The sequence below is a fragment of the Enhydra lutris genome, unplaced genomic scaffold, assembly GCF_002288905.1.
Source record: "Enhydra lutris kenyoni isolate GAN:26980312 unplaced genomic scaffold, ASM228890v2 scaffoldscaffold59, whole genome shotgun sequence".
NCBI lineage: Eukaryota > Metazoa > Chordata > Mammalia > Carnivora > Mustelidae > Enhydra > Enhydra lutris.
In genome coordinates, this window is record NW_019154143.1 from 9879950 (window position 1) to 9894232 (window position 14283).

Sequence of the window (14283 nt, forward strand, 5' to 3'; positions counted from 1 at the left end):
TAGGGACTCCATTGAGATTTAAGGTTTACTTTTCCTGCTCTATTTTCTATCTTTGTTTACCTCTATAACGTTTCTATTTATTTGTCAGAGTTACAATTCGAATAATTTCTTTAGATTTAGATTTCCAAGTGGCTGATTCTTTTGTTAGCTGAGTCTGATTTACTGCTAAACCCATTCCTTGAGTTTTAAATTTAGTATAAATATATATAAATATACACACACGTGTGTGTACATTTTTGTGTATGTACATGCACATACATATGTATATGTATGTATACATAAATGTGTACATATGTATATATGCACATATGTGTATGTGTGTGTACACACACACACACACAACATATATATCCCCCCAAGAAGTTGACTCTTTTTTCAGATTTGTTTAGACATCCAATATAGTCTTTTCTACATACACACTTTTCAAGTGTGCCTTTTATTTCTATAAACATATTAAATAGAATCTTTTATAGTTGTGTCTGATAATTCCATTATTGGAAGCCCTCTGGGTCTGTTGATGCAGCCTGCTGTTTCTCCTAAACCTCACTTATGGTGTCTTGTTTCTTTGAATACTCAGTTGTTGTTGACTGAATCTGCTCATTTTCCTTCAACTTTACACAGATTACTATGAATTAAATTTTCAATCATATTTTCTGTGTGAATTTGGGCTGCAAACTCACATAAAGTTTAGCTCATGCTTCCTAATATTTTTGAAGATTTATTTATTTTAGAGAGAGCATGTGTACACACAGAGCAGGGGCAGAGGGAGAGAGAGAATCTCAAGCAGACTCCCTGGTGAGCTCAATCCCAGGACCCCAAGATCACGACCTGAGCCAAAATCAAGAGTCGGATGTTCAATTGACTGAGACACCCAGGAGCCCCTCATGTTTCCTAATTTTAGGGGTGAGTTTTCCCAGTTTTATTGGGGGGTTGAGATAGTCAAATTTTCTTACAGCATCCTTGGAGAGAAGGTGGGAACAGCTGGGTTTGCTTCTAGTTCACGCTCATTAGCCCCAAGGGTGTAAATGGGGCCCCAGTTCTGTGGAGGATTTCATGATAGATTTCTCACCTAGGTGGATCCTGGGCTTGATCTCTTATACCTTAGGCTTTTAAAGGATGTTAAACCAAACTCAGCCAAGCTCACCTGTTTCAAAAAGTCCTTTCAGGGCTCTGTTTACATCTCTGAATTTCCATATCCACTCAGTTCCTGGTCCAAGAATGCTTTACCTTTTGGTCAGTTCAGTGATTTTTCTAAGAAGTTATTTTATCCTAGATTTTTAGTTGTTTTCAGTGGAAGGAATAATCCAGTTACCTAGACACTCCATGTTATTGGAAACTGAAGTGTCTATATTTTTAAATGGCAAACCTTGCACTTCTGGGATAAACCCAAATCTGTCATGATATAATACATACATTGTTGGAATGAGTTTACTGATATTCTGATTATTTACATCCTTGTTTTATGGTTGAGAATGTCCTCTAATTTTTCCTTCTTATCCTACCCATGACTGGTTGTTTAAAAATCCTGATAATACCACTCTTTAAAAAATGAGTTGGAAAGTGTTCTCTCCCTCTCTTCTACACCAACACCCAGGGAGCAAGAGAGGATGGGACTTGTCCAAGGCCACATAAGTTTTATGGCCCAGGTCAGGACTAAGTCTCCTGTCCCTGAACCCAGGGCTCCTTTGGACCCATCAGTGCCACCAGCCACACAGAAGTCATACCCTGGTCACCACCTCTGCACTGAGTATCCAGGTCAGGAAGGTTCTTAGTGAATCAATAGAAAACAGATGTATAAATGGATGGATGATGGATGCATGGATGCAAGGATGGATGGAAGGAGGATGGATGATGGATGGATGATGGATGATGGATGATGGATGGAGGGAGGATGGATGATGGATAGATGGAGGGAGGACTGATGATGGATGGAGGGAGGATGGATGATGGATGCATGGATGCATAGATGGATGTAAGGAGGATGGATGGAGGGAAGATGGATGATGGAGAGATGGAGGGAGGCTGGCTGGCTGGGCTTTCCCCACTCTTAGCTCAGGAGACCATCAAGAAGTGAGTCAGTGCTTACACCCAGCCTCAAGTCACCTGTTTGGCTCCATTCTTCAATGACCGGGAGGTCCTAAGATCTTTTAACCCAGCGTCCCTTTAGGATGTGACCAGAGTGAACATGCTCACCATGGTGGTCAGCCCATGGCAAATGCAGGATATCCCATCCTAGACAGCAAGGTCAGGGCTTCCTTACCTGGATTGCACCAAGGCCCTGGGGCCTTTTGGTGTGTGTGGTGGTGGAAGTGGGTTCCTGTCACCTGTCCTCCCAACTACTGCTGAGATGCCCATCAGCCAAACCTGGTGACTCATGGAGGCTTGGGTCTCTGTTCACTGTAGAGGTGATGTCACATAGCATGGGGGCTGGTCCTTAAAGCACTGCAGATCCCTGAGAACCTCCCTCCTCCCCATCCTTGAGTTGGGGAAAGCCCTTCCACTCCTCCATGCCAGGTTTTCATTTCTTGCCCCTCCCCTGGCATCATTCTCACTGAGTTTACTCTTTTGAAAGTAAAGCCAGGAGAGGAAGCTATCTTCAGGCAGATTCTGCTTCTGCTCTGTCACCTGCACCCTCCAGCCAAGGGGACATGGCAGGAACGACTTCTTGGAACTGGAAAAGAAAAAGGATCTGGGAGGGAATACAAATGGCTCCTCAAGAAGGCAGCCCATCCCATGGGCTCTGCAGAGGTTCCGGTGGCTGGAGCTTCTTGTACAGGCTTCCCAAGAGTGGGCCTCCCTGCCCGGCTCTGCCCTCCGTGCCGGCACAGCGGGAGCCTGAAATCTGGTGAGCCAGCGAGCATGGACACTGGCAAGTGCTACACTTCAGGGAATGTCAAACATTTACCAACACAGCCCTGGGCAAGAGCCATGGCTAATTAGCAGCAGGGATGGGAGGGGCTGGACTGAAATCCAGAGTTGGGATAAAGCCAACAAGAGTCCCTCTTCTTTGCCAAGTTTATTTTATTAAAATATACAGGACTGAATATTGGTGGGCGCTGAGAACAGGAACCACCCTCCCAGGCTGCACCCCAGGGAGATGCTTCTGCCATGCAGACATGCGGCCAGTCCGCATCCCAGCGTGGGAGACAGACCCCTCCTGCGTGGACATGTAGCCAGTCTGGCCCCAGGCCAAGAGGGGCAGGGGCATGGTGGTGACCCTCTCCTATGGCCTGGGCCCCTTAGAAGCACAGCTATGCCAGCTGGGAGGGCTGGAGGTGGGCGGAGGGGGAGAAGATCCCTGAGCCAGGGAAAGCTGATGCCCTCCTGGAGGAGGGAAGACCCCCCCATTTCAGTCAGACTGGAGATGGGGTGTCAGTACAACTCCGAGGGAGAGGACCACCTGTGTGTGTAGGTGCCAAGGGGTCCCCGTGACCAAACCAGGCCAATCTCCATGGCGTCCACCATTCCACTTTCCTTTGAGGGCCCTGCTCACACCCCTGGGCCAGGCCTGAGCAGAGAGAGAGTGGCAGCCGGTGGAATGTATTGTATGGGAATGTTCCTCAGAAAGGGCTGGGTTCCTTCTTGGGGAGGCCTGGGCAGAGAGCAGCCTCTCTCTTTCCTGGAAGTTTCTGTTGACCTCCCACTCGGCCTCAGGCCCCTCAGCCCTCACTCTTGGCTCTGCCTTCAGGCTGACAGGAGCCTCCATCCCCAGAGAGGAACGCAGACAAGGACAGTCCCTACGATTTGTGCTTTTGAATGTTGGTGAGCCGGGCTGGAATGGGGATGGACTTTGAGGCCGCAGGGCTCTGAGGCACAGAATGGACCCCCATGCTTCTTCTCCAGAGCTACCTGATTGGGGCCACCATGACCCTGGCCTCTGCCCACCAGGAGAGCCTGATCTTGGCAAACCAGAGTGTCCTTGGCTTCCTCTGTGGGCTGCAGCCTGAGCGGCTCTGGGTGCTTGTGCTTTCTGTATGGGCTTGGGGGAGCCTGTGTAGAGAGGGCTGGACACATCGCGTTAGGACCCTAACCAGGAAGTGGTAGTGGGGGCCTCATCCAAGCTGGGGGCCAAGGGACACAGGAACAGACAAGAAAGGAGGGAGAAGCTCCTTCTCAGGCCTGCTCTGCCACCTGTGCTCCCTGGCTGCCAGTCCCTGATCCTTGTGACCTCTTCTTAGGACCTGTTCATGACCTTGGGGTTGAACGCTCTAGTGCCAGAGGGGTATGGGCAGCCCCACCCACTTCATTCCCACTGGGCTCGGACTGGGGCAAGGGAAGGCTTCCTCCATTGCAGCGGACGTGGCAGACAGTTCCCCTAAGATTCTCCATCAAGAAACCTAATCCCTGAGCTTGAGAGGCCCCCTTCCCAGGATGGAGATAAGACAGTCCAGTGGCCTCTTACCGCTGGAGCTTGCCAGTGGAGTGACAGGCATCCTGGGACCCCAGGGAAGTGTTTCCAGGAAACAGCAGGCCGTCTCCATGCCTACCTCTTTCCCCGTCCCAACTCTCTTGACCCTACTGCCGGGCAAGCGTCCTGCAGTGACGAGAATTCTGGGAGTGTAATCGGTGGGCAGGGGAGTGGCTGGGGGACAAAAAGGCCAGAGTAGCCCCCACAACCTGGCCGGTGTGGGGTGGGAAAGAAGGGTGATGGGAGGGAGGGGCAAGGGGACTCACAAGAGAGGGGCCTTTTGGAGACTGGACCCTCTTCTGTAGGGGACCTTGAGCACTTTCCAGACAGTACCTCACAGCCAGCAGCCTGCAGACATGGCTCGCTCAGTGCCCACTCTGGGGGCAGCCCCACTGCACTGGCCTGGACAGGGGCTGGCCCCAGGTGGTACGGCTCTCGTCACCTGGATCCGGCTCCCAGCCAGCCAGACTCAGCCCCTCCCTGACCTCGGCACCCCCTCTCCCAGCCCAGAGGAATAGGCTCTATGTGTGTGTGTCTAGAGCAGACTGTTCACTTTTTGCAAATATATTAGAAAAAAAGTTTCTCATGGAAGCTGCTCCCGGCAGGACTGAGATTTGTTTGGGGGCAGAGGTGGCACTGGCCACTCAAGGACCCCTCCCCACCGCCACGGCCTAGATGACGTTCTCAAACAGCTGCATGGAGCTCATGATGTTCTCATCCTGTGTGGAGAGAGGAGGAGGGGCCTGGTCAGACCCCTGGTGGGCGGCGCGGGCCATGCCCACACTGATCCTACCCTGAGCGGATTCCTTCCAGGGACTCGGAAGCCCGCAGTGACCGCTCTGTCTGTCTCCCTGGGGTCAGGGGTAGCTGGTTGGGCCCAGCCTCTCTTCAGCCCCGACTACAAGCACCTCCGGGGGCTGCTGACCTGTGGACAGACAGACTTCCTCGGCTGCACTCAGGCGGAGGCCAGAGGCCCCTGAGAGGCCGCTCTGGGAGTGAGACGGGGAGGCACGTGTCATGGCCCCCAAGGGTGCTCTGAAGAGGAAGGTCAACAGCAAGGCCAGGGGAGGCTCCAGGCACCTTTCTTATAGTGTGACCCCGTGCTGCGGGCCCAGGGGCCCAACCATCCTGTTGGTCTGCGTCTGCCCCTCTGATGTGAGGCCCTACAGGGCAGTCTGAGGGATGGTGAGCCCGTAGGCTGTGGGCTGGCAGAAGTGGGTGGCCAAGGGATGGGCTCAGACCAAAGTGGCAACATGAAGTCTAGAGGTCGGGAGGGGCTCGGGCCGGCAGGGGCAGGACCCTGGGTGTCCTCGACTCCCGATGCCACCTACCTTCTGACAGGTCTCCAAGAACTCATCAATGGTCACCACCCCATCCTGATTCCGGTCCATTTTCTGTAACCCAAGCCATGGCCTCAGTTAGTCTGTGGGGCCCCTCCATCCCAACCTGTCCCCTCTGTCTTCTATGCTGGATACGGACCACATGAAGGGCCCTCCCCGGCTACCTCCATGTCATAGCTGTCCTCTCCAGCACCTCCCTGGCCTGCTCCCCACACCCAGCCACTTCCCAGCAGCCTTCTTGGGCTTACACTTCCCGCAGTGTGTCCCCACGCCCCTCTGACCCCCTCACCTCCCCGGTGGGCAGCCAGGGTGGACGGAGCAATGGAGGCACAGCAAGGGCTGCCAGCAGATGGGAGGTGGAAACTTCAGCCCCTTTCGTCCCCATGGACACGGAGCAAGGTCACCCCAACCCCACTCCTCCTGCATGGTTTTTCTGCAGGGGCTGGGAGAGCTCTTGGAAGGCACTAGAACACGGGCCTGGGGTGTCAACTGCCCCAGAATCCACAGGCCCTGGTGTGCCCCAAGAGGAGGCTCAGTGGGTTGGGGAGTGGAGGTGATGTTTTTATTTGCTCCCTGGGATCCTGACAACCAGCCCGGTGGGGGATGCAAGGTTAACCTCCTCGTGGGGAGAGGTGGGCTCAGAGAGGGGGAGTGGCCTGCCCAGGGTTGTCCTAAGAGGGGGAGCCCATCCCTCCCCCATCCGCCCTTCTTCTCAGGGTCTGGGGCTAGAGCTCTCACCTGGAAGAACCTCTCCACGTGCTCCAGGGGTGCGTCCTCCCGCAGGACAGGGTACGTGTGGCGGCCCATCATGTCATAAATGGACTTCATAATGGCCAGCATCTCCTGGAGGGGGGCCGGGGCGGCTGGCATGAGCCCGGCTGCGAGGATGTAGGGACATACCAGGGCCCAAGGGGAGAGGCTGCCTCTAAGGAGGGAGGGAGCAGGAGGGGAGCCCCAGCTGGACGGAGATGGGCTCACCCCCATCTAGTGTACCAAGCACAAGCCTCTGACTCTCCAGAAGCTGGAGCTAGATTTTAATGTGCCATCTCCAAAATCTGAAACTGTAGCAACTCTTCATATACAAGAAAATGTTTGGGCCGAACAAAACCAGACTATAGGCCAGTATGGCAAAGACCCCCACCTGCCTGAAAGAGCCACACCGTCCCCCTGACTGGGCGGAGCCAAGGCCAGCTCCTCCCACCCTCTGTCCCCAGCTTCTCCACTGTGTCTCCCTCAGGATCTCCCTGTGAGGAAAAAATGACCTGAGAATCTTTATCGAACTAGACCGAGCTGCGTGGGGAAGGGCACAGACCAAGCCCCATGCCGCCTGCACCCAGGCATCCAGGACCAAGACCCTGGAGAGGAGGAGAGTCCCCTGGCTGCTGTCCCCACCAGGGCGGAGCCCAGAGCCACGTCTCTGAACAGGAAAGGTCTGAACAGAAGAGACAGGGCCAACAGGGCAGCAGGGGAGCAGCGGAGAGAGACTGGGTGTGTGGTGCCAGCAACAAGGGAGAGGGACCCCCACCACCCTGTACCTCTTTGGTGATGTAGCCGTCCTTGTTGATGTCGTAGAGATTAAAGGCCCACTTGAGCTTCTCGTGGACTGTTCCTCGCAGAAGGATGGAGAGGCCGACCACAAAGTCCTACGGAGGGAAGGGAGGGTGCAGAGTGACAGCCCCATGCCCAGACTTCATTTCCACTTTGCCGTGTGGCCTCACACCCCTGTAGGTGAGGAGCCTTCCTTACAGTGCAGGCAGGTGTCTGTTAGATCAATAGTATGAGTGTATGCGTGAGTGTGTGCGCGTATGCATGTTTGTGTGTGTGCGCGCACGTGTATGTGTGTGTGAGTGCGCGTGTGCATGCGTGTTTGCATGAGTGTGTTTGCGCAAATGTGTGTGTGCATATGTGTGTGTGTGAGGGTGTGCGTGTGCACGCATGAGTATGTGTGCGCGCGCGTGTGTGTGGTGGAGATGGCACGGTGGCTGGTCCCGATCTTCTCAAGTACAGATATTCAAATATGTGGTGTCTTAGACCCATTTAATGCATGAGTACAGGCAGAGAAGACCCACGGTGCTCTTTTAATAAAGGGGGTGCTCCACTTTTAGTTCACCAAGGATCTGCAGGTCAAGGTGCTTGAGAACTTACAGCTTAAAAGCTAAACTAACAGAGCTCAGCTCTGGGGTCACGGCATGCCCGTGTGGGGCAATCATTTCTGAGGTGTGCAGATAATTTATTATACTGTTTCATGAGTGTTCCAGCGGCTTCTGTGGGAAAACTCCAACTGCTCTCACAGTTGGTGGAAAGCAAGCCCTTTCTTCCAGTTCCTGGAAAGGCTTGCAGGGTGAGCCGTCCTGCCCCATGGGGCCCTCCCAGGTTCTTCTGAAAGAAGGGAGCAGAGCTGGGCTGTCCTGGAACAGGGAGCGGAGGACGACAGACAAACTGCAGGGGGCCAGGCTGTGCACTAAGGGGTTGGGCTGCCTCTCGAATATCAGATTTTCCGGATCTGAGGGGGCCTGTACCTGGGAAAGGCTAAGGGAAACAGGAAAGCAACCTGGAAAAAACAAAACTTATTCCAGGAGGAAAAAAACTTAAGAAAAATGAGTATAAGTAGAGATTAGACACCTGTCACCCCCCAAAAATAAGAATAGGATGCTACAAAAGGGGAGTAATTGAGAATAAGAAGGAGCTCTTGGGAATTAAAAATAAGAAAGCAAAATGACAGACTCCGAAGAGGTTTGGAAGAGCATGTGGAACCTTCCATAAAGTCACGTGAAAAGGAAAAATCTGGAAAAGAGAAAAGAGGGCAATGAGAGGTCCACTCCGGAGGTACCACCACTCGTGCACCAGGAATTCCTGGGAGAGTTGGAGGAGACGGAGGAAAGCAGACCAGAGAAGCAAGGAAGGATTTCCCAGAATGGAAGGCTGGGAACGTTCTGGTCCTGCCGAGGCCAAGCATAGTGTACGGAAATGGCCCACCGGGAAAGCCCCACCATGTGGCCTGCAGGCACCGGCTGCAAAAAGAGGATCCTACAAGCTTCCACAGAGAAAAACACAACCAAACGGAACAAACAAAATCAGGTCCCGTACACAAGGTTAGGATTCGGCACGCTTTGCCTCTGGTAAGAAGCCGTCGAAGTGTGGCCACCACCACGGGGAGGGAGGGCAACTTCCGCTGCAGCTTTGGAACGCAATGAAGATGCTTCCAGACATCTAAAGCCTCAAAAGTTACCTCCCATGTTACTCTTTCATAGGAAGCTGCTCAGAGCTGTACCCCTGAAAAGGGAGAATAAAGCAAGGAAGAGGAAGATGCGGAATTCTGGAACCAGGGGACCCAACCCCAGGAGGAAAGAGGCTGAGGAGCGTCCCCAGGGAGGTGCCCATCCGGACCAGAGAAAGGCCTGGGGTTGAATTAATGATAAGATCACAGGTCACAGGCCCTGGGTAACTCAACAAACAGGACCACTGTTAACTGGCAGCAAAGTAAGAATGTGTGCGGGGAAGGAAAACGTAATCAGTTCACGCCATCAGAGCAAACCACAGTCCTTGTCTCACCTGAATCCTATCGTTTTGGAAAGCCAGGGGATATGGGAAGGGTGTGTACGCTCATGGGAGACCCAGCTCCTTGCCCCCCACAGTGGAGGGCCAGTAGTCTAGAACCGGGCAGCCACTGGGGACACAGGTGCTACCGGGGACACGGAGGCAAACGGTGGCAATGGGCTACAGTGGAAGGTGGCGGCCTCCTCGGGTGTGTGGGTGGGCGCCTCACGGCTGCTCTTTCAAAGTACACCCTGTCACTCTATTGGGCTCGTAAAGTCCATTGTGCATGTGTCAGTGAAGAAAATGTTAAAGGAGAAACAGGTGATGGTTCCTACCCGCCTCAGTTTGGGGAATCATCACTGAAGCTCTTGCATGAGTTAATGAAGAGGTACCACGTCCCCGAAATCACGTCTCTGGGATCTGACAGGCTTCCCCAATGGGATGCAAAGGTGTGGAGTCCCATTTTGAGGATGCAGGGAATGGTGAAGGCCCACATAGGGCCTCCCTTCTCATGTGAGCCACGGTGTGTGTGTGGAGGGGTGCCAGTACCACTATTCCTCCCCACTAACGCTGCCATCTTGTCTTCCCAGACCCAGGCCTGCCTGCTGCCTCACAGCCCTCAGAGTCAGTCACACCCATCTGAGGAATGTCTCCATTCTGTGTCCCTAAGTGTGCAGGTAGATCAGTGATGATGGTACTAAGCCAGAGACGAGTGGGAATGTCCCCTGCGAGGCCACTTGGACCTTCCTCCAAAACCCACAGAGTACCCCATGTCCTGCCAGCAAACGTCCGAGGACTTGGTAGTCCTAAACTTCCAGCCCCGCACAGCACAGTTTCATGTGGGACTGTCACCAGCTGTAACCCCCTGACTCCAAGGCAAACGACGTCTCTCGCCTCCACAGCCCTTGCTCTGCCATCGTGTCCCCGAGGCAGAGCCTGGAGAGCCTGAGGGGCCCTGCTGTGGCGCGGTGACACAGGCCTCCGCTCCCACACCGAGAAGCCCCTGAGGGCACACGAGGGGTCTCCAGGAGAATTCAGAGCAGGAGCTCAGCCAGAGCAGGGAGGCAGAGGGTGTGATGATGGCCTGCACGTTCTCTCTAGTTACTGCCCCCGCGTGGGGTTTGGCCAGTGAATGACACAGGGAGGGGTTCCTGCAGAGGGAGCTCAGAGAGAGGCGGCCACCCCTTCCTCCAGACGCACAACCAGCCCCAACGAGTGGGTTGAATGAGAAAGGCCCTGGATGGCATGGAGGGTTCTGGGGCATCGATCTGCAGGCACATGGCCTGGGCCTGCGCTGGGGAGGCCAAGACCAGGCTCCCTCCTGTGGGGAGATCCCAGAGGACCCAAGAGGAACCGTGAAGCAAGCCGACCCTGGGGCGGGACGTGGGACCGCTGCTCCCGCTTGGTAAAGATGAGGTTGGCTTGGGTGCTGTTCTGTTTTCTGGTGCTCTTTTCGGTGAGGGTAGGGAAGTTACGGTATTTTACCATATCGATACACTTTAATTAACATGTGTGTTGTCTCTCAAGAATATACAACAAGGACTGGGGTCATTATAAATATCCAGAAGCGGACCTGACTTTCTGTTTTAGGGGCACAAGAGAAGAGTCCATCTCAGGTGGGCCAAGGGCCACCCCCACCCCTCAGAGTCCTTCTTGCCACAGGGACCCCAACCCATGGGGCACCCAGGATTGGGCCCTGCCGACTGGAAGATCCCCAAGGACATACATCCCCTCCTCTCTTTCTGAAAAGGCTTTCCTAGAGCAGAATGCTGAAATGAAGATGGTCCTCAAGATAAACATGCACATTATGGAATCAGAGGAGCTGACCTCACGGCAAAGAAGCCCACGGAAGCCCTTGGAAGGTCCTGGATGATGCCGGAGATGCCTGACCTTCTAAGAAGGTGCCTGGCAGAGGGCCTTCGGTACCAGTGCCCCCAACTCAGCCACTGACAGCACACCCCACAAAGACCTACCATCTACTGCCTGAAAGGGCCCACCAGGCTCCTCTCTCAGGGGAGGAGAGCAAAGACCACGGCGGGGTTGGGTGACCAAGACCTTCCTGACACCTAACACTCACCAGGACCCTGGTGAGCTGTCAGCTGATTTCTGAACAAGAAAAACTCTCTCACAGAGCCCTGGTTGGGTCCATCACACGAGTCCTCCCCACCCTTCAGTTCTGGAATTCTTAGCTGTCCCCTCAAGGATACACAAGAGCCTGGTCACAGGGCAGGACAATCAGTTTTTCCTGTCAACCTTTGCGGTGCTTGGGTTTTTGCCACGTGCGGGTATCACTGAAGACAGGACAGATGACGACACTGGACTCACACAGGCACTAGCCCCGAGCCTGCAGCCCGGGGGCGGGCGAGGCCCCTGCGGTCACAGGACAAGGCTGTGGCCTCGCCGCCCCCTCCCCCGCGCCGTCCGTGTGCAGGCTGGCCGCAGCACAAAAATCAACCCAGCAGCATTACCGACGGGTTATTATTACACCCCAGTGCGTCCAGGGGCTTCCTGAGCCCGGCCAGCTCCCTCCTCTGCTTTCCTGTCAGCTGCCCTTGGCCCTGGAAGCCGAGCAGGGTGGTTATCGATCAGGCCGGGCTCTCAGCAAGGTTCTCCTCTCCAAAGAGGTTTCAGCTTTTCGCCTGTGGCTATTTTTAGGAGCCTGGGCTCCACAGACGGGGCCTCTCTCAAGTGGTCCCATGTGGCCAGCCGAGGTGGAGCCCACAGCGGGGCCAGCCCGCTCACAGGCCCTGCAGAGGCAAGGCCGGGGGAGGGGGGCAGTGGGCAGGTGTCAGAGGCGGGCACATCACGCCTCACTCACCACACCCACTCAGGCTGCCTCACCTGCCTTGGAACAAAGGGCTAAATTCTGGAGCTGGGGGCCTGAAATCCTGCTGGGAGCACAGACCCCTGAGTGTGTGCCCCCTTTTCAAATGCAATTTCACACTGGGTTCCTAGGCCTCAGTGTGCCTTTGTAGGTCTCTTGGCTTGGTGGGATAGAATGGAAGAGGAGGCTGAGTGAGAAGGGGAGTGGGAGTCAGAAGCCACATCCCATTGCCCTAGCTTCACAGTTACGGCCAGGGCCAGCCCAGCACAGTCTGCTCCTTCTCTGAAGGACATATGGGACCATTCACGCCCAGGATCGTGCCTGGCCACTGGAAGGCCTGAGAGAGGCCTCAGGGCAGGGAGATCCACCCCAGAGGGCTGCAGGGGCGGGGAGGTGGGAGGTCATCGGGGACCTACCTCAAAGCGGATGGCCCCATTCCCATCAGCGTCGAAGGCGTTGAAGAGGAAGTGTGCGTAAGTGGTGGCATCTGGGGAGAGCAAGGGTGAGCGCTGGGGTGTGTCGAGGCTCCCACCCAGGCAGCCCCACGGTGGTTCCAGCTGCCTCCAGAGCTGGAGTTCCCCACCCTTCCACCAGGACAGAGGCAGCACCAGGCCTCTGGCAGGCAAAGGGTGGAAGCAAGGATCCCCTCCCCGTAAAAGTGACAGCCACTGTTTATAGAGCTGCCACGAGGGGGATGTGGGGGTTTGGGGAAGAGCCAGGGGGCCTGGCCTCAGACTCACCTCCCTGAGGGAAGAACTGGGAGTAAATGAGTTTGAAGGTGTCTTCATCCACCAGGCCTGTGGGACACTCCTGCAGCAGGAAGTCACCCTTTAGTGACCTCAGCCATCCCCAGCCCCACACCAGACTGCACAGGGCCTGGCCTCTCTCCTCCCTCCGGGGATACTGCTGCCTGAGATACTGCTGGGTGCTACTGAGCCCCTGAGCTGGGGAAAGTCTGGCCTTGGGGCAGGGTAATGCAGGAGCAGGTAATGCAGGGGTAAGTCTCACCGTATGCTCCTTCCCTGTGTCAGCATTGGGAACACACAGAAAGGAGGATGGTGCCTTCAGAATACTGATTTGGGGACCTGACCAACCCCAGACAGCTCTCCCACAAAACTTAAGACCCATAAAGGCCCCTGGGATATTTGCTGAGCCATGGATAAGTTTCTAGAAGGTCTCTTTGGGTCAGGATCCCTCCTTCCTGGAGCCTGGGACAGGAGGACTAGGTGGGTCAGGGCCTGTCCCGGAGGCATGGGTAGCACTCACGTTCTTGAAGCCCCTGTAGAGGGACTGCAACTCCTTCTTGGTGAACTTGGTCTGTGCCTGCAGCTGGTCCAATCCCTCCGGCTGGTGGCGCACTGTGGACAGCTCCAGCTCACTGTCGCTGCTATCTGGAAGGGGACACAGACCCAGGGAGGATGGAATGAGTGCCCCTGCTCCTCCTCTAGCTCCAGTGTGGGAACTAGGCCATGTGCTAAAGTAGGGGTAGAGGGTTCTCCTTACGTGACTACCATGTACGTCCCCGCAGGCTGTGCACTACACAAATGGAGTGGCTATGATGGAATGACACACACTCAGAGGAGTTGTTCTTTATGGCTGCTCTGCTGTTTTGCTCCTCATGCAGAGTAGGCCCCTTCCACTTGCCTCATCTAGAGTGTCTTACCCTCTCAGCCACATGTGGGGTGGGGGCTGAGAGCTGGTCTTATCCTAGAGAGGCACTGAACAAAGGGATGTGGGAGAAAAAAAGACAGCAAGAGAAACTCAATGGACCTCAGCCTTCGAGATCCAGTTCCTGGACCACCTCCTCCACGCTGCCCTCCCTGATTACCCCCAGGAATGGGAGGTCACCGCTCTTGGCCCAACCAGCCTAACATGCTGCTGATTGGCTGCATTTGGTGTGAGGGTGTCAGTCACATTTGCATAGGCCCATAGGTCAGGGACAAGACAAGACCTTTCCTTTAATAATAACACATCTAAATGTTAATTAACCATGGTTATATTTGCAGGGAGGGGGGAGGTCAATTTCAGGTGATCTTTACTTTCTCATTTATGATTTTTTTTTTTACATTTTTCTCATTTCTTTTGGTACAGCATGCATCACTTCTATAACACAAAATCGAGCTATTAACAAAACAGCACTGAGAGCCTTGCTAACAGCAGGCTCACATAATTAC

General features: G+C 54.5%; 1 protein-coding gene across 2 annotated transcripts in view; it reads right to left on the reverse strand.

The window, feature by feature from the left end:
• Nucleotides 1-2943: 2943 nt before the first annotated feature.
• The window catches only part of LOC111158445 (potassium voltage-gated channel interacting protein 3), an 80958-nt gene continuing 69618 nt past the window's right edge, over nucleotides 2944-14283 (reverse strand). Inside the window, exons 3-9 of one of the 2 annotated variants that reach the window (XM_022520465.1) lie at nucleotides 13376-13500; nucleotides 12850-12919; nucleotides 12526-12596; nucleotides 7284-7391; nucleotides 6487-6591; nucleotides 5740-5802; nucleotides 2944-5127 (exon numbers count right to left, since the gene is read on the reverse strand). In XM_022520465.1, coding sequence (XP_022376173.1) covers nucleotides 5080-5127; nucleotides 5740-5802; nucleotides 6487-6591; nucleotides 7284-7391; nucleotides 12526-12596; nucleotides 12850-12919; nucleotides 13376-13500 — 590 coding nt within the window. In that variant the 3' untranslated portion in view covers nucleotides 2944-5079. The remainder of the gene's footprint in view (nucleotides 5128-5739; nucleotides 5803-6486; nucleotides 6592-7283; nucleotides 7392-12525; nucleotides 12597-12849; nucleotides 12920-13375; nucleotides 13501-14283) is intronic. The other variant, XM_022520466.1, reaches the window with a different exon arrangement.